This window comes from Quercus lobata, chromosome 3, assembly GCF_001633185.2.
Source record: "Quercus lobata isolate SW786 chromosome 3, ValleyOak3.0 Primary Assembly, whole genome shotgun sequence".
Lineage (NCBI taxonomy): Eukaryota > Viridiplantae > Streptophyta > Magnoliopsida > Fagales > Fagaceae > Quercus > Quercus lobata.
In genome coordinates this window covers 55,212,217-55,237,861 of record NC_044906.1, presented here as the reverse complement: position 1 = coordinate 55,237,861, position 25,645 = coordinate 55,212,217, and the positions used below count along the sequence as shown (strand labels likewise).

At 36.3% G+C, this 25,645-nt stretch overlaps 1 protein-coding gene across 1 annotated transcript; it reads left to right on the top strand.

Moving 5' to 3' along the window:
* The first annotated feature begins 17,826 nt into the window (after positions 1-17,826).
* Positions 17,827-24,676, top strand: LOC115979446 (probable LRR receptor-like serine/threonine-protein kinase At3g47570). The gene is made up of 3 exons (XM_031101495.1): positions 17,827-18,310; positions 18,527-20,815; positions 24,134-24,676. The coding sequence occupies exons 1-3, from the start codon at positions 17,872-17,874 to the stop codon at positions 24,487-24,489; spliced, it is 3,084 nt and encodes a 1,027-aa protein (XP_030957355.1). The 5' UTR covers positions 17,827-17,871; the 3' UTR covers positions 24,490-24,676.
* The last annotated feature ends 969 nt before the right edge of the window (positions 24,677-25,645 follow it).

Below are 25,645 nucleotides of genomic sequence, written 5' to 3'. Positions count from 1 at the left end.
GTAAACAAAATAAATTTTTGATTTCATTCAACACAAAATAAAGACATATATCAATGAATAACTCACAAATATAAATCAATAAGCAGTGAAACAAGAAACATATGAAATAATAAATGTATCTCCCCCTAACATGAATAGCCCAACAAAAAAAGATCAAGAGCCAAAAAAAGGTAAATACAAAGTGAAGCACCTAGATACAAACTAATCTCCACAAGCTCCAACAAAAAAAAAAAAAAAAAAAAAAAAAAAAAAAAAAAAAAAAAAACTCTCTCCCTGAGAACAAAAACCTCTACAAGTGTCTCAAATCTAAATGTACTCCCCCTTTTCGTGACGGAATGCCAAAGGGCAATCAGAATCTATCATCAAAAGGAGGTGGTGGTGAGGATTGTCGAAACTGTGCCAACTTTGCTAACAAGGCACGGATCTCATTGAGTACGTCCACCAAAATCTATCAATGAGCTGCCTGAACGGTCAAGACATGATCCAACGTACATTGAATGTCTGAATCATCTGAAGTAGTCGGCGGAGGAACATCGGCATCAGCAGCAACAACACTAGACACCTTAGTTGTATCAGCACCTATAGAAGAGGGAGGAGGGGGTACAACACCAGAAGACACACATCTAGAACGCATAGAGCCAACTCTCAAGTGAGTAGCCCTCTGCCTAAGGAAGGTGGCACCTATGGGAGCTATAACATGTACGGGCTCACCAGCAAGGAAATCACCTAGGCCGAGAAACAACAAAATCCTATGAATAAAAATAGGATGAATAAGAGCACGAGCGACGATAGAACTCCTATAAACTTTGTTCAAAGATCGAAGAAATAGATGAAGAAAACTAATAGATGTACCAGAAATAAAGGCATACAAAAACACACATCGCTCAAGAGGGATGGTGTGGAGATGAGAAATAGGCCACAAAGAATGACACACTATTCTAAAGAAAAGATAGGTAGTCTTAGTAAGCTCAGCGGACGTGATCCGAGGATCAGAACCCCACTGGATAGAAGACTCAGTGATATATGACATAACGTCATCAAGGGGTGGAGACTCCTTATAAGGATAGACAGGCTGCCTAACGACTGGAACCTCAAGAGCTTCAGTCACTATCCTAGGGGTAATGGTGAACTCAACACCTCATATCCAACTCCGAACAAGGGTGTTGGAATCATAGATGTGGCAAGAGAGATTCGAGAAGAACTCTCTAATCAGGGCGGTTAGGGGTGGATAATCTACCTCCAACAAAGACAACCAGCCTCTATGCTCAAAGTTTGCTTTAATGGCAGGATCAACCTCATCTAACACAACAAAACGCTCAACCCAGATCTTTCTCTTAAGATTCAGCTTCTCATAAACCTCTCTCCTTTTGTCATTCCGAAACAACTCACTCCTAGGTGGAGACTCAGAGGAAGTGGAGGGTGTCCTATGGGCTCTAGTCTTCCTAGGCATGGTGCTAGGATAAGGACAAAGACACAAAGTAGAACAGAACAAAAAAAAATAGAAAGAAAAAACCAAGGACAGATTGCAAGTTAGCACAAAAAAGTAGAACAAATATCTATATGATGCATGAACAATTAAATGTCATGTTGCATGCTCTAATATAGTGAAATTAAGTTCAAATTCACAAAATTGGCTTGAGCATAGAGTTTCTAACAAAAGCCCCAAAAATTTTGGAGAACCACTTGTTCAATTTGAAAAAATTGATCAATTGATCATCACATACAATAGAATACAGAATATAATGATCAAATACATCAATTCAACAAGCCAATTTTATCAATTTGGACCTATTTGAACAAAATCCCCAATTCGGATACATACAAGCCCTAGAAATTTCAATTTCTCAAAATTTAGCAAATTGATCAAATTAAACCATCAAGATTAAATTTATAACATCCTAGAACAAAAATCCATTGATTAATTTCAGAAAATTTGGCTTGAATCAACAAAAACCCCAAATTTGAATAGTTCCGAAAAAACCAACAAAATGCATGAATATATGCACGAAAACATGAAAATAAATACAAAAGGAAGAGTATAATGGACTTACTGGCCTTGGGAGAGGAAAACCTTGCAAAAAAAAAAATGGAGATGAAAACGACAAATGTTAGGTTTTAAAGTTTAGGATTTTATGTATTTAGAACTCTAATGTGTATTGTTGGCAAACTATGATCAAAACAATGTGTTTAGAAGTGTTTTAAGCTAGCTCAAAGTTATGTGTCAATGTAAAGTTGGAATCGAGTTAAAGCAGGAGGCATTGTGCCTTTCGGCCTGGCTTGATCGTTCAAAGCTTAGGCTCAACCGATCGAAGCTCGGGTAGAATGCTTTTCTGCAGATTCGTCCAACTCAGCCCTAGTTGTTTTAAAACGTTTTTAGGGTTTCTTATTTGTCCTAAGTATAAAAGGCAAACCCTAGCCATGTTTTAGTGTTGCTCATAATTGCGGTTTGTGTAAATCTCTTGTGACATCCAGAGGAGCTTTCCTTTACACAAACTTAGGGTTTTCAAGGAGAAGATTTATCTACACCTTGATGATCAATTCAGTTGCTGCCATTAAGCTTAAAGAATACACAAGCGGGTGTGCTTGTAGCTGGTGGTGAATCCAAGAAAGAAGGAGTCCGTGGATTCGAAACTTGCACGTGGTCGTGTCAGTAAGTTCTACTAGTTGGTAGCAATAAGAAGTCGAGCGTGGGGGCTTGTAAGTCTTATTGTATGAACTTCGATTCTTTCAAGATAGTGGATTCAAGTTTACCTTGAGGATAGTTAGGTCAAATCCTCTCCGGGTTTTTACCGATTTGGTTTCCTGGGTGATCATATCTTGTGTTATTTATTTTCCGCTGCTTTGCATGATTTGATTTTTTATTTTGTGTTAACCTAGACTTGTTTAATTGGACTAAGTAACAACTTGGTTAATTACCCAGGTTTAATCAATTGTTTAAGGGGTCTAAAAATTGTCCAGCGGTGTCAGAGCGGGTAGCTCTTTTGTTGTTGATCCTTTGATCACTGAGCTAATCCTTGACCCCTGTTGTCATGGAACATGGACACTCTCTAGTTATTCCTCCTCACTTTGATGGGAATAATTATGCCTACTGGAAAGTAAGGATGAAAACATTCCTGAAATCTATTGATGAGAGGGTGTGGAACTCTGTTGAATACAGAAGGGAGAAGCCCACTACTCCTGTTAGTGAGTGGGAAACTTCTCAAAAGGAAGCAGCTTCGTTTAATAGCAAGGCTGTGAATGCGATTTTTAACGCTGTTTCTATAGAGGAATTTAAGAGAATCTTGAATGTTGAGATTGCTCATACTACTTGAAATATCCTCCAGACTGTGCTTCAAGGCACAAAGGCTGTCAAAATAAACAAATTGCAGCAATTGACTTCTAAATTTGAAAGCATTAGGATGTCTGATGATGAATATTTTGATGAATTCTATGCTAAACTGAATGATATTGTTAATTCTGTTTTTAACTTGGGTGAAATCTATGATCAACCTAAAATTGTTAGGAAGATTCTTAGATCTTTGACTGAAGACTTTAGACCCAAGGTGACTGCCATTACTGAAAGCAAAGATGTGGACTCTATTCCTGTTGATGAGCTTGTAGGATCTCTTCAATCCTATGAGTTAGATCTACCCAAAACTACCAAATCCAAATCAATGGCTCTTAAGTTAGTTGATGATGTCGAAGGTGGTGGATTTGATGATGAGCTTTTTGCTACAGAGATTGCCTATCTTGCCAAGAACTTTAGAAATTTTCTCAGGAATAGCAATAGAAAGGCAAGAGGCACAAACACTGTTGAACCTAGAAATTTTAGGAAGCATGATCCCACTAAGGTTAACAACAATGATAAGCCTAGAAAAAAAGTAGGTCAAGCTTCTAATAATTCCTTGGGCTCTTAGTGTTTTGGGTGTCAAGGGTATGGACACATGAAATCTAAATGTCTAATCTATTTGAAGTCTAAGGGTAAGGCTATGGCTGTAACCCTTAGTGATGGTGAAGTTCCTGATCATGAGTCTGATTGTGATGAGGATGGAAATTTCATTGCTTTCACTGCTACTGCTGTAGTTGATGAGAGCATATCTGTTGAAGAGAATCCTTCTGATGGGGAACTCTCTGAAGATACAGATCTTCAAGAGGCCTATAACAAACTTTGCAAACAAACTTTGCAAAGTTGCTGCAAAGGATGCTATGAATGTTGAACTTCGCCTGAAGAAAATTGAATCTCTTGAGCTTGAAAAGAAAAATTTGCTTGTTAAATTGTTTGATGCTAATGATCTTTTGAACAATGTGAAAACTGAACACATGCTTTTGCTTGATAATGTTAAATCTTTGGAACTTGATTTATCTTTTGCTAGATCTGCTAGTTCTAAACTTGATCAAATGCTGAGTGTTCAAAAGTCATCTTCTGACAAAACTGGATTAGGTTATGTTGATAGCATCTGTGTGTCCGCTCCCCATTCCACTAAGTTTGTTCCTTCATCTTCTTCTTCTAAACCTTCAGTGAGTGAGATAGTGAGTGAAACTGTCAAATCCTCTGTGAGTGAGGTTGCTAAACCCTTAGAAGGTTCATCATCTAGGAAGATTAGGGTTGATCTGAAAGAATCTAAGCCTAAGAACTATCCTATCTAAGGACAAGACACATGATAAGCCTGCATGGGTTTGTCACTTTTGTGGAAAGACTGGACATATCCGTCCAAATTGCTATAAGCTGCAAGCTGCTAAGAGAGCAAACAAACTAAAAGTACCTGTGCCTCAAGCACTTGATACTATGGTACTTATTGATGATTTGGTAAAGATTTTAAACGTTTATTCCAATTCTGGAGTTGGCAATCATTCTCAAGTGAATAAGAACTCCAATACTCGTGGTGCATCTAAAAGGTTTTGGATGCAAAAGACTCGACCTAACTGAGTCTTTCTGACATGGTCCTTGTGCTTCATTGCTCTACCCTTTGTGACCATTGTTCTTTGGTTTTGTTTTTTTTGCTTCTAGGATTTACATAGCATAACACTCATGCATTTCATTCTAGGTGTTTTTTATTTTTATTAAAAAAAAAAAGGAAGAAAAAGGAAGCATATTTTGTTTTGCACTATTTTTCTTGGTTTTTGAGAACAAGGTTGGTCAATTTATTTTCACATAACATGTCTTTTGTACCTTGTTTAGTTTTGATGAGCTTATTTATTGCACTTTTACTAGTTAAAGATTTGTAGTGTATGTTGTGTGGAAAAGATGTGCATGGTTTTTGATTACTATGTCTTAATCTTGAAGTTACATATTTTTAAATGTTGGACTTAAACTTTTAGATACTGGCTTAAACCAAACCCAGATTTGGATTTATTAACATTCCTCATCTTTTAGGTAATTCTCGCAACAATTTGGAACGGTCTCAAGCAAACCCAACTACCACATACACGTTGGAGTTAAGTCTTTCAACTTTCTTTGACTTTGTGAAATGAAGGCGTACAACGGTCTCAACCAAACTCAACTACCACATCGTTCTTTGTCAACTTTCTTTGACTTTGTGAAATCAAGGCGTACAACGTGGGTGTTAAGTCTTTCAACTTTCTTTGACTTTATGAAATTAAGACGTACTGAATTCTCAGACTGGGCAGCTGTCAAATGTTGATATGAATTTATTGCTTTTTGTGTTTTACATTACATGTAGTCTAATCTTATCACCTCTTCACTAAATGCAAACGATTTTTTCTCCTCGGTGCATTTAAAGTCCTTTTCGTTTTGCCGCTCAGTCAAGTGAGTTTTAATTTGCGCGGTTTTGCGTGGCTAAAACGTTTTCTGCATCTTTTATAGTTAAAAAAAATAAAATTAAAAAAAAAAAAGAAAGAAGAAGAAGAAGAAGAAGAAGAAGAAGAAGACAAAGACATAAAGGACGCTGACCACATAGATGGTCCTTTGGCACCTTCGTGTTGAAGAGGATGGGAGTGGAGGGGTTCAGGTAGTGATAGGAATTCGAACCTTTCTTTTAGCCACAAAAAAAAAAAAAAAAAAAAAGGAATTTGGAAAGCTCAATTAGTGTATAAACACTAATACTTGTTTAGTCTCCTAATTTTAAATTACGCCTTGGTTGCTTTTACTCTAACTTATCTAAGTGCGAAATAAGAGTAAATCAAGCGCGATAAATCGGAACACTACTCTAAACCATAAGCAAGTACAATAAGTGATAGATGTAGAGCTTAAAGAGTAGGGAAGAGAGATGTAAATACAAAGACAACATCGAGACATGTTATCGAAAAGGAAACCGAAGTACTCGGCGAAAAACCTCTTTGCGGCTCTCTGAGTCGAAATCGATCCACTAGTGAATAAGTTAGAGTACACGAATATCAAAAAGACCATCCAAGTCTAATCTATCCAATATACTTGAGCCCTTCAACCACCTACTACCAACATACTTCTTGAAGTTTTGTCTTCACTAGTTATTCGGATCCCGCAATTCTGCCTTATTGCATCCGCCACTCAATGGCTTCTTCCAATACTTCCCAAAGGCACCAAAACTTCTCTCAACACTTAGAATGGATGAGGTAAGTGTTTGGGCTAAGAACCTCTCAAGGATGTATAGATGGAGATCGAGGTGAGAGTAAATGGAAACTTTAGAGAAATGATATAGAGGATTGTGGGTAAAACAATCTCTAACTCTCAAGTATTTGGCTAGGGTTTTCTCTCTCAAAAGTTTCTTGTGAATACTCGTTCTTCTTACATTTCGTGCATAATGAGGGCTTATATAGTGTTAGTAAAGAATGGGAAAAGTCACACTCAAAAAGCAATCAAGCAGTGAGTTTCGCTGGTCACTCGCGACTTGGCCTGAATTGCGAATGACTCACAAAATCTAGCCTGTCATGGACTCTTCAAATTCCAACATATGCTTCTCACGTGGCTTGTGTTAGGTTTTAGACTCCTTAATATAGTATGTTTAACCTAATATTAAGCCAGGTTGATTAACAAGTTTGTTAATTAAAACTAGGTTAAACAAATATGTGTAAAACAAATATAATGTGGAAAGTAAAGAACACACAGATCTGATGACCTAGGAAAACCAGGTCGATAAAAAATCTGGGGAGGATTTAACCTAACTATCCTCAAGGTAAAAACAGATCTACTATGAAAGAATTGAAGTTTGTATAATAAGACTTAGACTACTAACATTCTATTGCTACCTCATGTAGAAAACTTACAACCACGACCACATGACAACTCCGAGTCCACGAACTACTTCTTTCCTTGATCTGCACCAAACACAAGTTCTCCTACTTGTGACTTTGAGACTCCACTCAAAGGTTTTAGATCTTCTTGAAAGTTTTTTATGTAGCAACTGAAGCAATCATCAAGTTCTTGATGTGAATCTTGATCTTGATAACTATATGTGTGTATTTGAAGGTAAACACATCTCAGATCTCACAAAAGATTCAACACACAACTCAACAAAGACTACGTAAAACGTAGCTAGAGTTTTTTTCCTTTTATACTTGGAGTGAAACACTTAACCCTACACGTCATATGGGCTTGGGCTGGTTTGAGAATTCTGCAGAAAATTGCTGATCCACGATTCTCGATCGATCGAGTCTAATTTTTGATTGACCGAGTCTTGCAGAAATTGAATAGTAATTTCCTGCAATTACTCAATTCCAAATTTACATTAAACCAAACTTTGAGTAAGTATAAACCTAGACTAAATGTTTTGATCATGATTTGCCAACATATACAAATTGAAGTTCTAATACATTAGTTCCTAAAGTCTTAGAGCCTAACAGCTTGTTTCGTGGGTTAGCAGTCATGAGACAATTGTGAGCAAGTTGCGAAATCCACTTCTTCACAGATTCTTCACCAAACTCTCATACACAGCCCTTACATAAAATCCCACAAAAATACAGGGAAATTATTGAACAGAATTACAATCAAATTTGACACAGAATTAAAGCCAACATAAAACATAGTTGTAAATCACAACTTTACAATCTCCCCCTTTGGCTACTCCGTAACAAATCCCCTAAACAGACTCTAGACTTAAAACATGAGGATGGGAACAGAGGCAAAACTCACTCACACCTAAATCTAAAATCTTTAAAGCACTTGAACTATATACACCTGTATCCTTAAACACTTGCACATAACAAATAACTTTAGTAAATACGAGACAAGTAGAATACAAGGCATGTATAAAGAGCAAGTAAAATATGATCAAGTAAAACTAACGGTATAAGAACTTATAGCATAACTTGATCAAACATGAACAGTCATTAAGAAATGATCACAATGAACATTTAACAATTAAATGATCATCCAGACACGCAAGCAATTAAAAGTAGTGCAAAAATTAATTGCATGTCCAACAAGCACATGATGCATTAAAGAAACTAAAGTGAGAAGTAATAGAAAACTAAAGGCATCAAGAAATGACTATAAAAACCAAGATACACAAAGTACTAAAGTAAACTGAGTTTTAAACTAAAGTACTGAAAGCTTTAAAGTAAAACAATGTAAATGGACAAAGCAGAATAAGTAAACTATAAAAGTAGTAAAAAAAGTCTCAAAATTCTACTCCTCCTCAAAATGTACTCCCCCTCAACTAAATACTACTCCCTCTTTTTGACCAGAATGGCCAAAGGTGCTAGTCCTCACTTGCCAAGTCTCTAATTTGGGTGGAGAGAGTAGTGATTTGCTCTTGAAGATATGTCATCAGAGTGGTGGTGTACGCACAGTGATCATCCAACGTCCGTTGCATAGCTTCCTGTGAGCGTTGGAAATAATCAAATCTGTTAAGAAGCAGATCGATGCAATCGGGAGTTTGAGGTGGTGCATGTGGCTGTCCCTGAGGCTGAGCCTGTGGCTGCTTCCGAGGCTGAGAGGGTGAGGCTTCCATAACTTCAAGATCAAGGGTGAAGTTATTAATGTCTTCATCAGTATTGCCACCCTCATGAGCAGTGTCCTTACCTTTATCTCTCTCTAATCCCTCTTCAAGACCACGAAGAAGAGCTTTGCTCCTCGTCATTGTTTGAGCAGAAATATGGTCTTCCCTCTTCATCACTAGCAAATCAGGGGGAATCTTGACTCTCTCATGTCACATAATAGACATGATCAATTCCAGGAAAGGTAGAGTCATTTGGGACTGAACTAGGGCATATGTCTCTGGTCACAATATGCTTCTAAAACCTTTGCATCAAGTTGCACCTGCTTGCATCAACTATGACAGCCCTTAAAATAATCCTTATATATGTTTAGGGTCGTGAGAAAAGAAAGCCTAAACAACTATATGTGTATTTTTGTGTAAAATCAAATCTGAAAAACTGATTTTTGTAAATCTCGATAGATAGGTTATCTATTGAGCAGCTGTCGAGCATCGGGCTAAGTTTACCTTTTAAACCTTGATAGATGCTATCTGTTAAGTTTTAAAATGCAGCATTTCTTCACTTGATTCTTGGACAAGTTTGCATGGTTTTAACACTTGGACTTGAACTCTTGTTCTTTGAAGCATTAAACACATTCTAGATCTACCCAATTACAAGTAAAGTGCATTTTGTTAAAGGATTAGCCAATTCTAGATGACATATGTTCTTAACATGGTTCACATATGTCTAACAAATAATAATAATAAGGCCATTTTCTTGAAGATGAAGGTGAAGAGACAAAATTAAAATTAGACATACATACCTAACAAAATTAAAATCTATTTTTTTTTTTTTTTTTTTGAAACAGAATCATTCCATTCAATTAATTAGAAAAATTAGCATCTTGATACAAAGCTTCCCTAGCTATTGGAGGTAAATCTTCCATCCAATACATATCATCAATAATATTTTTGCAAATTGAGCTAACACATGAGCCACCCTATTTCCCCCTCTCCTAGTACATTCAATGCTCACCCAATGCAAATTTCTAATCAAATGCTGAATATCACCTATCACATTCCTAAGCATTGACTAATCATCCCTTGAAGCTAAAATAGCTTTCATTGCAAAGCTATAATCCCCTTCAATGACTAACTCAGAGAAGCCAGCATCCACTGTGAACTCGATGGCCTTTCTACATGTAAGCAATTCGGCCTCCTTACTGCAGAACACCTCGGGTCCCTTGGCTGCCATGGTTGCCATAATCTCTCCTTTTTCATTGAATATGACTGCTCTAAAACCTGATTTGTTTAGGCCCAAAAATAGAGCTGCATCAACGTTAAGCTTGAAGACTACATGTGGAGGAGGCTGCCAGGTATCCCGACTAGTCTACATCTCTGGTTCAGCTCCCATCTAATCTATTGCAATCCGATACTCTAGATAATCCTTTGCATGATTGTTCAACCAACCCAGGTCATGAAACTTTCCTCCATGAACAAACTGGTTTCTTTGGTTCCATAGCAACCATGCTTGGACTAACACTACCTCCAATTCCTGTGACTTTACCCGATCCAGTAAATACTCCATTAATTGAAGCACATCAGTCATACCCAAAACCCCTTTTTTGCAGAATTTTCAAGCTTCCAGCCCAAACATCCTGAGCCACATCACATTCCCAAAATACATGGGTAGCTAACTTCGGGAACCTCATGCATATTGGACACACAACATCATCAATAATTCTTCTCTTTGTCAGATTTAGCTTTGTTGGAAAAACATCATTGCAAGCTCTCCAACCAAACACTTTAATTTTATTTGGAATTCGTAGCTTCCAAATTGTAGTCCAAATTCTCTTCCCAACACAGCCTTTTGAACTCTCAGCCACATTTTGTCCTCTCAATACTTCCTTCACTACCTTGTATGCTGACTTAATAGTAAACAGCCCCTTCTTATGATGCAACCAGATTATAAGATCTTCCACGTATCTTCGGCTTAGCTGGATTCTACAAATAGCTTCAGCATCCTCTTTCTCAAACATGTCCATAATAAATTCAGATCTCCATGCATGCAAATCTTGATCAATTAGCTCAGCAACAGTCACCTCTCTAACTTCATCCTTGACTAAAAGCATAGGAGCATTTGTTGGATAATTCAGTATCCATTTATCCCCTATAACTTGAATTGAATGGCCACTCCCAACTCTCCAACAACACCCAGACTTCAAAATAGATAAAGCTGCCACAATGCTCTTCCACACAAAGGAACAATTTGGGGACTCCTTGGTATCAAATAAATGAGATCTTGGAAAATATCTTACTTTAAGGCATTGATACACTAAAGAATTATTGTCATGCAGCAACCTCCACCCTTGTTTAGCTAACATAGCTAAATTAAATGCCCTTAGATCCCTAAAACCCATTCCTGAAACTTTAAGGCTGTTGCTGTAGTTATACAGTAGCTGACACAGCTAACAGCTTTACAGCAGTAGCTATCCTGACAAAGCTAGATGATGTCAGTTGTGTGAGGTCTCCTGCTGGAGAAAATACTTTGCATTAAATTCATGAGTTTGGCTAAAAATGGTAAGATAACTTTTATGGGATCTTCCTATTTCTGGTACTGTAGCTGAAGGCTATGGATCTTAGTTTAAAATTGTATGATTTCTTTTATAGGACCCTTGCTTCTTTGGGTATATGGCAGCAAACTACTAGGATTGGGCATTAATGGATTAATGATGTCACTTTTGGACATGTGTCAGTTGCTGGAGCTTCTGCTAGAGCTGTTGCAGCTTTTGTTGGAGTTGGAGCAGTTTCTGCTGGAATTGTTGCTAGTATTTTTGGCTAAGTTTCTCTTTTGGAAAATTATATATTTATTCCACAGTTTTATTACAATATAATTTTGGTATGTAATAGACTCATTGGTTGACATTTAATGAAGTTTTAGAGATGTAATTATGGTCTCTTCGTATTGTGACCAAATCTTGGAGAGCAAGGAGGACATTTAATGTTGTTACCTACTGCACACTGACTCGTCAGAGTTCAGGGAATTGGGGAAGACATGCCAAGTAACATGTTTCCTTTATCAACTTTGAACCGTTGGAGCTTTACTGAACCTAATTCTTGGCCCTCCAAACTATGACTCCCAAAGTTCCTCCGATGAGACTTATAAGCTAGGATCATGAGCTGAAAATGAGATGTTGTGCCATGAGTTTGAACTATGGGTTTTGATGAGATAATTTTTCCATGGGTTTTGGACCATGGGGTTTGGCACCATTTTGTGAATATGGGCTTTTTTGGGGTTTAAAAGAGGTTTTTCCAAAATCCATAATTTGTTGATGTGGTGTGGGTTACCAATGAAATAAATTCCATGTGGTGTGAAAAGTTTGTCCTCAACATGTTATTATCATTAGCAGTTTTTTTTTTTTTTTTTTTTTTTTTTTTGTGTGGATAAAAAGAGGATTTATCTAATAACTAAGGAGCACTGTTACAAGTATTGTCCATTGAGTGCATGCGAGGAGTGCCTAATTGCAAAATATCACACACATATTTTACATAAACAAAATTTGGACATTCATTATATTCTCTAAAATTGCATTGGTCCTCCTATTCCCTCTTTGCTAGTTCATTTGTCATGCCAAAGGATGATCCATTCTTGGCTGAGCAGAACACCATATATTGTTAGCCAATTGAGGAGAGTTTGAGAGTCAATTTCTAGGTTTATATGTTTATATCCTGATTCCCAAGCAATTTTTAAACTATATCAAATAGCCCATATTTTTGTAATATTATTTGAGGAATTGCCATTGTGAATTGAGAAACCTTTTATCCATTATCCCTGGTTGTCTTTTAATACACCTCCACTTCTTGTTTTACCAAGGTTATTTTTAGAACTACCTTCTGTATTTAAAGTAACAAAAGGGGGTTATGAAGGACACCAAGATATTATTTTAGTGACTTTTGTTCCTTTTGTTTTTCTATTACATGCAAGATGATAAAATTCTACAGCCAAATGTAAAGTTTTGTGCATAAGCTGATTTAGTGTTTCAGAAGGAGGATTGAATATCCTATTATTCCTAGATAGCCAAAGTTGCCAAATTCCATAGGCAAATAAAATATTCCAATGCGTCATTTGAAAAGTGCTGGGAGATATATTAGTTAAATTTTCATGTAAACATTCTACCAGTGATTTATGGAAAAAAGATATTTCTTGTTGTCCTGGGAGAGTAATCCAGAATTCCTTTGCCAAAGGGCAATCTCAAATGACATGTAAATTACTTTCAAGATTTAGATATTAGAGAAATTCAAAGCCAATACCATGTTGGTGTTAAGCAATAAAGGAATGTGATGATAATTTGTTATGGGTGCATTTCCATATAAAAATTTGAGTCTTTTTTGGACATGGGGTTTTCCATATCCAATTCCATAGAATTTTATCAAATTGAATCCCTTCATGTGTGTATATGAATTTGGATCCTTCTTTCATAGTGCACTGGTCATTACTATCTGTACTCTTCTGCTCCCTTGTCTCGTTAGTCTCCCTTGTCCTATTATGGGTGCATTTCCATATAAAAATCTTTTTTTTTTTTTTTTTTTAGGGTGGAAATAGGGGTTTTCATATCCAATTCCATCAACTTTTATCAAATTGAATCCCTTCATGTAAGTATATGAATTTGGATGCTTCTTTCACAGTGCATTGGCCATTACTCTTTGTACTCTATGCCCCCTTGTCCCATTAGGCTCCCTTGCCCAATTATGGGTGAATTTCCATATAAAAATCTAAACTTTTTTGTGGACATGGGGTTTTCCATATCCAATTCCATCAAATTTTATCAAATTGAATCCCTTCATGTGTGTATATGAATTTTGATGCTTCTTTCATAGTGCACTAACCATTACTATTTGTATTCTTCTGCTCCCTTGCCCCGTTATGGATGCATTTCCTTATAAAAATCTGATTTTTTTTTTGGACAGGGGGTTTTCCATATTCAATTCCGGGGTTTTCCATATTCAATTCCATCAATATTTATCAAATTGAATCCCTTCATATGTGTATGTGAATTTGGATGCTTCTTTCACAGTGCACTAGCCAATTTTGTACTCTTCTACTCCCTTGTTCCATTAGGCTCCCTTGTCCCGTTATGGGTGCATTTCCATATAAAAATTTGAATTTTTTTGTGGACATGGGATTTTCCATATCCAATTCCATCTACTTTTATCAAATTGAATCATTTTATTTGTGTATATGAATTTGGATGCTTCTTTCACAATGCACTGGCCATTACTATTTGCACTCTTCACTTATTCCTTGTCATGTACCATATAAGTCTAATGTCATGGCCAAAAAGATCATAACTTATTTGTGGCAGATTATGAGTGGTAGAAAAAAAAATAGTATATCTACAATTAAGTGATAGACAACCACTCAAAACATGCCACATTACAGTTGTGATTAAAAAAAAAGTAATGTTAAAAACTATAGTCACAAAATATTTTACAACAAGTTAACATTACTTTTTCACTTAGCAATAACTATTTATCACATAAAGAATTTGTCGGACCATGAGCTGTGTCATTCCACCTCAAATCCAATTGGTGATGAGGAACGCACACTCAAATCGTTTATGGCATTTGACATCACACCACGTGGGCCTGTATTTAGAGTGGTTGTAGGGAGTCAAATTGTGGGCCCCCCCCCCCCCCCCCCAAATAATCCCTCCCTCACAATGACCCTCCCATGACTCGAACCAGTGATCATAGCTCTGATACCATTTGATGGACCATGAGCTGTGCCATTCCATCTCAAAACCAATTGGTGATGAGGAAGACACACTCAAATCTTTTATGGCATTTGACATCACACTACATGGGCCTATTTTTAGAGTGGTTGTAGGAAGTTAAATTGTAGTCCCCAACACAATTTATGAAAAAGGTTATATTTTTAGCATTTTTCAAAAAAGTAATTGTGTTCCTTAAGTTGTTGGGGTTGACCCTCTTGTTTTCCATTTACTTGCACCCAGGGGCGAAGGGAGGGGGTGGGCCCCTAGTTTGACAAAAAAGTCATATGCATTTAGGGCTGTCCAGCAACTCGACTGACCCGACCCACCTGTCAGACCCAATTCGACCCAAAGGCCCATGGACAGATCCGAATGTCCATATGGGTCAGGTGCGAGTCAATTAATTTTAAAATTCGGGTTTTTGGGTCCCTTGACTTCTAACCCATGTAAACCGACCCGCCCGACCCAAAATTCTTAAAAAGAAAAAACACTGATGGGTCAGGGTCTGTTCTACGTTTGAGTTTCAAAAACTAGAAAAATTTCTCTCTTTCTTTAATCTCTCATTCTCACTTTCTCTAATCTTTCACTCAAATCCCTAACCTAGCCTCCTTGCCAATGTTGCCCAGTTTGCCGGCGTTGAATCAAGTTCCATAAACCTATTGCCGACATTGCCCCTTTGTCGTTGCACTCGCTGTCCTTGGTTGAGTCTCAAACTCCACAAGCCTTCTCTGATCAACTTGAAATCTCCTTTTAATACTATGATCTGTGCATTTTGATGGCGGGTCAGTAAAAAAGGTTCTATTCTTTAAAAAAAAAATTGTACTGATCTTATGATGGATGTGTTGGTTGGTGGTGAGGGAGGGAGTGGTGGTCATGTTGTTGGTCTAATCTTCTCTTTTCCGTTGTAGTCATAGATCTGGAGTTTTTGGTTTGGATTTTAATTTCTTTGTTCTGGTTTTTTTTTTAATGATTGTTCTCGGTTTTGATTTTGTTTTAGTCTCATAGATCTAGGGTTTTTGGTTTGTATTTTGAGAAAATTGTTTTGGTTTTTTTTTGGGATTTTGAGAAGATTTTTCTGGGTTTTGAAATGTTGTTGTGCTTGAAACCCGAAATCACCCGAGGCTCCGACCCGCTCAATCGATGACCCGCTCCATCGGGCTCGACCCGAACATCCGGTCGGTCGTGGGTCCAATTCAATTAGGTCGGGTGCGGGTCAGACCCAAACCCGATCCGACTCGACCCGTGGACAGCCCTATATGCACTTACAAGTTTGAGAGAAATTAACGATATAATACATTTAGTTTGGCCCCATGAGAAAATTTTCTTATCCACCACTGCGTGCACCATATATTCCTAGTCTTGTGGTGGAACCATGGAAGTCTGGTATGATAGTTCTTTGTTTGTTCGTTTGTTTTTGTGTTTTTTGGATTTTTAGTTAGTTTTTGTTTTTCGTTTATAGGAATGGAATTTTGGGATGCGCAAAACATTTCGGACCTACCCCAATTGAGAATGAGATTGCCTTTTATTGCGCGAGTACCAAATTACGACAACAAATTTTTTTTCCTGAAAGTCAGAAAAATAATCAAATCTTATGCCTATTTTTGTTGTTTAGCACACTTGCCAGTGCCACAAACCACCGAGTCAACAAAACATGGCGAAAATAATTAAATACCACGTTTTGGCAAAATTTGTGGCAAACTAACACTGTTTCGGAAATATTTAGCAATCTACTACTTTTTTAGTAGTTGAGTTCCCTAAAATTGAGTTCTAAATAGTACTCTAGTTTAGTAAACTCGAGTTCCTAGTGAGTCGCCAGTGTGGCATTGCTGACCTGGAATTTGTATAATTAAAAAAAGAATGTGGTACTCGATATTACTGAAATGAGTACTTTTTTTTTATAGTACTCGAGCTTCATACAGTCAAGTTCCTTGTTTTTTTTTTTTTTTTTTTTTTTTCCATACAGTTAAGTTCTTTTCTATCTCTTTGTCTCATGTAGAGGCACTCTTTCTTTCTTTTTTCCTTTTTTTTTTCTTTTTTTTAATCTCCCGTAGGAACTCACTCTTGCAAGTCAAAGAAACTTGTCAAGTCAAAGAAAATGGCAAGCATTTATGGCCAAAGAAAAGAAGCATGAATTTGGTTTGCAAGTCAGGTGTTGTTCTTGGCCATCTTCTTTGACAATTCATGAAAAACATTTAATGCAAGCTCTCACAATTCTTCACGCATGAAACTTCTTGAATATCATGCATCTTCCTAACATGGGCATGCAAGCCATTTAATGGTTTGTTGGCTAATGTCAAGCCACTAAGTTTGACTATTCAAGCCATTCCAACAAAAAAAAAAAGTAGAAAAAAAAAGAAGGTACTCGACTGCACTAAGCTCGAGTACTATAAAGAGATAATCGATTTCAGTAATATTGAGTACTACATTATTTTTTTAATTACACAAATTCTAGGTCAGTAGTGCCACGCTGGCGACTTTCTAGGAACTTGAGTTCACTGAATTTGAGTACTATTTAGAACTCAATTTTGTGGAACTCGAGTACTAAAAAGTAGTAGATTGCTAAATATTTCCGAAACAGTGCTAGTTTGCCACAAATTTTGCCAAAACGTGGTATTTGACTATTTTCGCCAACAAAACCTAGAACATATGAGATTATGAGAAGTAAATCTTACAATCTTGTGCCCGTGTAACCCGGCGCAAACCAATTCTCTATTGATGAATTTGTTTTGTTGTTTAGCACACTTGCCAGTTGCCACAAACTACCAAGTCAACAAAACATAGAACATATGAGATTATGAGAAGTAAATCTTATGGGCCATTGCCCCCACAAGTTAACTCAAAATAATGCTTAGTTATCCAATCAAAAAAAAAAAAAAAATGCTTAGTCACATAATAATTTTATTATCTTTTTCACAATTGATGTGATTATTATTATTGTTTGAGAGACACAATTTTTTTATTTTTTATTTTTTTATATATAATTGAGAAACACAATTGATGTGATAAATTGTAATATTACTAATATTACTTTCACAATGGTTCACCATTTATGTCATTTTGATTAACACCAATTAAAATACAGATAGTTATTAAAAAAAAAAAACACATATTTTTTTTCTACTTCTCTACACCCCACTTATTCATGATTATGGACCCACATCTTTTCTTTCTTTTATATATATATTAAAAAGGAAGGCCAAGCACTTACGATCCTACATATAATTCCTATCCCAACTCCAGACTCCAAAGTGCCTCGTCTGTCTCTCTGCATGCTCACGATGCTAGTACTAATGATGCTAATAGAAAGGCCATCCATTCTCCTGCTGTTGGCTTTTTTGTTAGCGCAGCCATGCATACTTCACTTGACAGAATCCTCCAACAACTTTACCGATCAATCTGCTCTCCTTGCCTTCAAATCTAAAATCAGTTTTGGTCCAAACGATACTGTCTTCTCTGCTGGTAACTGGTCCACAACAACAAACTTCTGTGAGTGGTTTGGGGTCTCTTGCAGTCGACGCAGACAAAGAGTCACAGCCTTGAACCTTTCTTACATGGGTATCCGGGGCACCGTTTCCCCTCATATTGGAAACCTCTCCTTCCTAATCTCACTTGATCTTACAAACAACAGCTTCTATGGTTTTCTGCCACATGAGATTAGTCATCTGCGCCGCTTAAGGAAACTTCGGTTGTCAAACAACCTATTGGAAGGTAGTATCCCACCAACTATACATAATTGCCAGAAGCTTAGATATTTCTCTCTTGAAGGAAACAAGTTAAATGGCACAATTCCTTTGTCCTCCGGCAATATGTCTTCATTAGAGTTCTTGAATTTAAAAAATAATAGCCTCACTGGTCCATTTCCTCTTGCCATCTTTAACTTGTCCTCTCTAATGGCTTTTTCTATTACAATGAATCAATTTTCAGGAACCCTTCCAATAGATCTTTGCAGCCATTGTCCTCATCTTCAACTACTGTATCTTTCCTATAACGAATTCAGCGGTAAGCTCCCCTCTCAGTTTAACCACTGTACAGAGCTTTTAGAATTAACTCTGTCATACAATAAGTTTGATGGAAGTATTACAAAAGGTTTTGGGAGTTTAGAAAAACTTGAAGTGCTATTTCTTGGAGGTAACAACTTAACTGGAAATATACCTCCTATCATTAGCAACTTGTCGATGTTACAGAAGTTTACCATTGAAAATAACCACATAGAAGGAAGCATTCCAAGTGATTTAGGGCGTCTCCAAAATCTGAATATATTGTTTTTTCTAAACAATAATCTCACAGGGAAAATACCCCAAAATATTTTCAACATTACCTCTCTACAAAATCTCAACTTGTTTGAAAATTCCTTGTCTGGAAATCTTCCTTTAGATACTAGGCTCTCTTGTTCTAATCTAGAACATCTGTTTCTTGGTTTCAACAAAATAAGTGGTCCTATCCCATCATATCTTTCAAATTGTTCTAACCTCATTCGGGTAGAACTTTCTGTCAATTTTCTCTCTGGACCTATACCCAGAAATCTTGGAAACTTAAAATATCTCCAATTACTTAGTCTGGGTGGTAATCAGCTGACAGGTGAACCTGGAGATCAAGAACATAGTTTCCTTTCATCTTTGACTAGATGCAGAGTTTTGGAAGCGCTATCTTTATCGTCCAATCCCTTGAATATTGCAATCCCGGATGTCATTGGAAATTTTTCAGTTTCGCTTAAACTCTTTCATGCAGATCAATGCCAAATAAAGGGTCAAATTCCAATTGGAATCGGTTCACTAAAAAGCTTGAACATTCTTTTGTTGAATGGTAATAGTTTGACCGGAACCATACCATCAACAATTGGGGGATTGGAGAGCTTGCAAAGATTGTATCTTGATGAAAACAAGATTGAAGGATTCATTCCAGAACAACTCTGTCAAATAAAGAACCTGGGAGAATTGTCTCTCTCAAATAACAGAATCTCCGGATACATCCCAGATTGCACCGGAAATCTCAATCTTTTGCAGAGGCTAAACCTTAGTTCTAACCAAATGTCATCATCAATACCATCAAATTTATTGAATATTGAAAATCTATTGTTTTTAGATTTATCATGGAATTCCCTTAGTGGGCCTCTGTCTCCAAATCTTAGAAAATTAGATGTTATTGAATACATAAATTTATCCCATAATCAAATTACTGGAAATGTTCCAAGTATCATTGGAAGTTTTGAAAGCCTACGTTATCTTGATTTGTCAAAGAACTCAATTCAGGGAGACATTCCACAATCTTTTGGACAATTGAAGGGATTGGATCAGTTGGACCTCTCAAATAATAATCTCTCTGGTGAAATTCCTAAGTCTCTTGAGGCAATTCGATATCTTAAGCTTTTGAATTTGTCCTTTAATAAGTTATCAGGAGAGATTCCATCTAGTGGACCTTTTGCAAACTTCACAGCAAAATCATTTATAGGTAATGAAGCACTTTGTGGGAATCCAATTTTTGGAGTTCCACCTTGCACAAGTCCAAGTTCTCATGGATCAAGGGTAAAACAAATTTTGCTCATTTATATTGTTCCTGTCATTGCATCACTTATAATCTTTGCAGCACTAGTCACTATGCTGAGAAGAGATCAACAATGTAACATGCACATTCCAAGTTTACCTATCACATTGCCTGAAGTGGATCATAGAATGATATCATACCAAGAGCTTTGTCGTGGGACAAACAACTTTTGTGAAAGCAACTTGCTTGGAACTGGAGGTTTTGGTTTTGTGTACAAAGGGATACTATCTGATGGTACAATTGTTGCTGTCAAAGTTCTTAACCGGCAATTGGAGGGTGCTTTTAGAAGTTTTGATGCTGAATGCAAGGTGTTGAGGTCAATCCGACATAGGAATCTAGTTAAAGTCATTAGTGCATGCTCCAACCCTGAGTTTAGAGCTTTGGTGCTGCAATACATGTCAAATGGTAGCCTTGAAAGGTGGTTATACTCTCACAACTACTGCTTGAATCTTGTTCAAAGAGTAAGCATCATGATGGATGTTGCATTAGCGTTAGAATATCTCCACAATGGTAGATCAGAATCTGTGGTGCATTGTGATTTGAAGCCTAGCAATATCCTTTTAGATGAAGACCTAGTTGCACATGTTGGTGACTTTGGCATTGCAAAGATTTTAGTTGAAAATGACACAACCCAAACCCAAACCATCGGTACAATTGGCTACATCGCACCAGGTATACATGAATTCACCTTCGTTAATTTAATTAGTAGTCTAATTTCATGAATAACATTAATAATTGCTAATTTTAAAAATAACAAAGTGCATGGCAGTTATCATCAACTCAGTAATGTAATTGCATTTGATTCTGATGAATTTACAGTTAAATTATTTGTTTTATGTGTCATGCTCACATGTCAAATACAAGTTAATTAAGTAGGTAATTTACTATTGGACTTGTTAAAGCAACCATGGTTTTGATATGACTTGCCTTATCCCCACGTATTAGGAATGGCAACGGGTCGGGTTCGAGCCGGGTTTTTTCATACCCGGGCCCGACCCACGGGGCAAGACCCGTGGCTCGAACCCAACCCGTTTAGGGTACTGGGTTTTTTCCCGAGGCTCGGACCCGCCCCAACCGGGCCCTGTTTAGGGATTGGGCCCAATTCGTGGCCCAACCAAAAAAAAAAAAAAATTAAGCCCAGATTTATTTTTGCCGTTCAAGCCTGCATATTCCAAATAAAAAAATTAAGCCCAAATTTATTTTTGCCTATATTCAAGCCTGCATATTCAAATTCGAGCCTAGATCACGAGGCCCAAATGCCAAATCATGGGCTACTAATTATAAATCAATAAATCACATGTTAATTATAAATCTATAAATCAATAAATCATAACTAATATCATAATAATAATTCAATAAATCATAACCATGATTTTAAATCAATAAATTACCTAGATCATAACTAAAATCACTAGCTAAACATAAAAATAAAATAAATCAATCAAGTCCAAGAAATAAGTATCAAAAGTCCAACGAGTCCAAGAAATTAAAAAGCTACAACATAAATCCCACAATTTTAGAATAATTACAAACCAAAAAATTAATCCAACAAGTCTAAGAAATTAAAAAAAAAAACTACTAAATTAATACAAAATATTTAATTCTTCATCAATTGTGATGCAACTCCCATCAATTGTGGCACAACTCCCATCATCTTCATTTGGCTCCCCATCGTCAAGAATGGATTGAAATGTACTATCTCCAGATATAGTTGAAGAACCTACAACAACAATGAATTAAGAAATGGAATAAATTTCATCAAATTGTAAAGTAAATTGTGTAGGTGTCCTGCTGTAACAATGGTATATTATTCACTCAATAAAACTAGATTCAAACACCATAAACATTTCAAAAAAACACATTTATAGCTTACAATATCAACAAAGAATTTAAAACCATATTGGATCTTTCTATTTCTAAAATTCATAAATGAGTAAACCAGGAGAGATACAAGCATATAGATTACGCAAACCAATATTTACAATAAATTCAACAAGTCAGTCCATAGCTCCTACATCAAAAAGCTTCCAACTTTAGTCTACAATAATTCAGTTATTGTCTAAAACATAATAATAGCACTTTCCTAGGTTTTCCCAGGTACCAAACAAGGATCAGAGGGCTTTTTCTCACAAACATAGACAGTATTATTATTAAGAGTAAAGAAAACCTAGCAGATCTACAAAATAGAAAAAAACCCTTTGAACAACAAAGATATTTAAGACAAAGCAGTTAAGGAAAAGATAAAAACGAACTTCACAAACAAAGTTTAGTAAAGGAAGTATTGAAAAGGAAATAAAATGAAATAAGAATACCTGAGCTGATTGCTGAGCTGAGCGAGGGAGGGAAGGCTGAAGCTGATCCTCTTTCTCTTCGACTCACGGACTCAGTGACTGACTGACTGAGGGAGTGTGTGAGTGAGGGAGGGTCGAACTGAGGGAGGGAGGCGTGAGGGAGTGTCGGTCTGGTCGGAGTGTGAGAGTGAGGGACTGCGCTGAGGGAGAGGGAGGGTCGGAGTGATTGAGCTGAGGGAGAGGGAGGGTCGGTCCTTTTTTTGAGGCGTGAGGCGTGAGGGACTGTCGGAGTGAGGCGTGAGGCATGATCGTACTAAGGGACTATCGGAGGGAGGCGTGAGGCGTGATTGGACTGAGCTGATCGGATTGCAATTGCAAAGTGCAGAAATGAGGGAGAGGGACTGCGGATTGGAATGAGGTGAGGGAGGGAGGCAGCTGAAGATTGAAGAGTGAAGAAATGAGGAATTAGTTAGGGTCAGATTATAGGTATATATATATATATATATATTAGGGTATTTTTGTAATTTTGGGTACCGGGTTTTTATATGGGTCGGGTCTTGGGTCGGGTCTGGGTTTTTTAAATAAAACCCGGACCCGTTTCGGGTTTTTTTTTAAAAAACCCATACCCGACCCTATTTCTAATTGGACCAGGTAAAACTCGGCCCATTAGGGTCGGACCAGGCCAGGTATCCGCGGGTCGGGCAAAAATTGCCATCCCTACCACGTATAGCATATTTTATAGCCATACAGTATACATGGTAAGTCTTAGTAGATCATTATCCTGAAATTGACTAGAAAAGTTCTAGCCTTGGTGATTAGTCTCCAAGTCTTATACAAATCATTTCAAAGTCTTATCTTTAAATGAAGACATAAATGAATATGTAGGTATACGTAGGGGCGTTCATATTTGGTTTGGAAGTTGGGAGCTGAAAATAATTACAAAAGTGTATACGCAATATTTTGGGAAATAACTTATTTTACAAAATTTCAACTTTACTTTCACATGTTTAGCCTTGTGGGTCAATTGGTCGGTACCTTTTGGTATTTTCAATGGAAACATCCAATGTTCAATTTTTAGTTCCCTAACTATCAAGTTATAAAACAAAATAAAATAATAATTTATTTCTACATAGATCTGTCATTAATATCACTTTTATTATTCATAAATTACAATAGATCCATGGTTTTAAAAATTGGAGTGGTTAAAGAACTGAAAAAAAAGGACAGTTTTCAATTTTTCCTGGTTCTTGACCGCTTTTTATTGGACTAGTTTTGAGTATGATTCCTAGTTCAACCGATTGGTTTGATCTAATTTTTAAAACAGTAAATAGATGATAGATCATGTCAACAATTGTAAAATAACATTACATCATGCTTTTAAGTTAGATAATCATTTCCAATAACATAAGTAAAATGAAAGGACATAATAGCAAATAGACACAAAGAATTAGTTATGGCACAATTGAAGATTATATATATATATATATATAGTGTACATATATACACGGTAGACGAATCATATAGATGGATACAATGAACACTTTTATTTTATTTTATTTTTTTATTTTTTTTATTTTTATTTTTTTAAGTATGAATGTGTAAAGATATTAGTGTACTACTAAATTTGAAAGAAAAAAAATAAAATGACAACCATGTGAATCCTAACTTAATAATTTCTTGACAAATGTGAGTATGACAGAGTATGGTTCTGAAGGAAGAGTATCTACCAAATGTGACATTTATAGCTATGGGATAATATTGTTGGAGATTTTCACAAGAAAGAAACCCACTGATAAAATTTTTGTTGAAGAATTAAATATGAGGCAATGGATTGCATCACTTCCTGATCGAATGAAAGTTGTGGACGAGGGTTTGCTTTACATTGAAGATGGAAGAGATGTAACTGCCATGAAAACTATTCTTTCATCTATCTTAGAACTAGGCTTAAGGTGTTCTGAAGAATTACCAGATGAAAGGCTTGACATCAAGGACGTGGTGACCCAGGTTAACAAAATCAAATTGGCAATACTTGGAAATAGAAATAATGGTGTCTGATATCTGTGTTATTGTTCAAGTTTCATATCATGCAAGTACCTTGTTAAAGCTTGTTTTCCTTTATTATTATTTCTAGTTATAATTTTGTGACCCTTGCTTTTGTATGCCCTATGATTCTGTAAACTACTTATGAGTGGTATGTTACTTAGGACCAAAATTATACCAAGTTATTAGCATTTGAAGTTAATATGTCAGGCTTTTAATTTTTGGTATAAAGATCATTCATATTGACGTTGTGAAATCTTGTATGAACAAATGTATTTGGGATGTTATGCATTTAAAAATCTATACTCTTAGAGTCTGTTTGGATAAGCTGTTTACAAAGCCTTAATGCGCGTTTTAGACCAAACATGATTTTATAAACCGTTTGGCTCCACAAAAATTAGTACGTTTGTGGTTTCAAAACCCAGATTTTTTGTGTTTACAAAACATTGAAAAACTTTGCTTTTCCAAAAACGCAGATTGGGTTACCACTATTTTTTTCTTCAAAAAATCAAAATAGCACCAAAACAATAATCGGTTTTACCAAAATACCAGCTTTATCCCTTCCCCATGTATATCTCTTCCTTTATTTTCTCAGTCAGTCTATACTCCTCCATGTATATATGCTACCTTGTTCTCTCAGTCTCGACGAGCTCTCTTCTACTTTGTTTTTGGTCTTCATTCTTCATCTTGCTTGCCAAGTAACAATTCTCCATTCCTCTTTTGCTGAATTTATGTTATAGATTTGGGCTTTTTGCATGGTGGGTTACACATTGTTAGAAACCTAAATGCTAGAACTTATTTTGACTGAAAGATTTGTTGTTGCAATTGTTTTTGTTTCTTAGTTGTGGATTTATTTGCATTTTTGGCTGCTTTTGAGACCTGCCCATTTTGGGTTTTGACTATAATTATTGCTTTATTTGTAGACACATAGATATCATTGGAATTAGACCCCTGTGCTTTTTTTTTTTTAATTTTTATTTTTTAATTTTCTTTTTTGGTGGGTTGGGAATAAATTGATAAAGGAGTTTTCTTTATTATGTTTCTCATTCAAAAATTAGGATTGTGTTTATGGGCTTTTGATCAAAATTTAATTTTTAACATTCTTTAGTGATAAAAAGCTTAATGGGTATTGTAAATGCACTTCCAGTATAGTGTTTGTGTATCCTCTCTA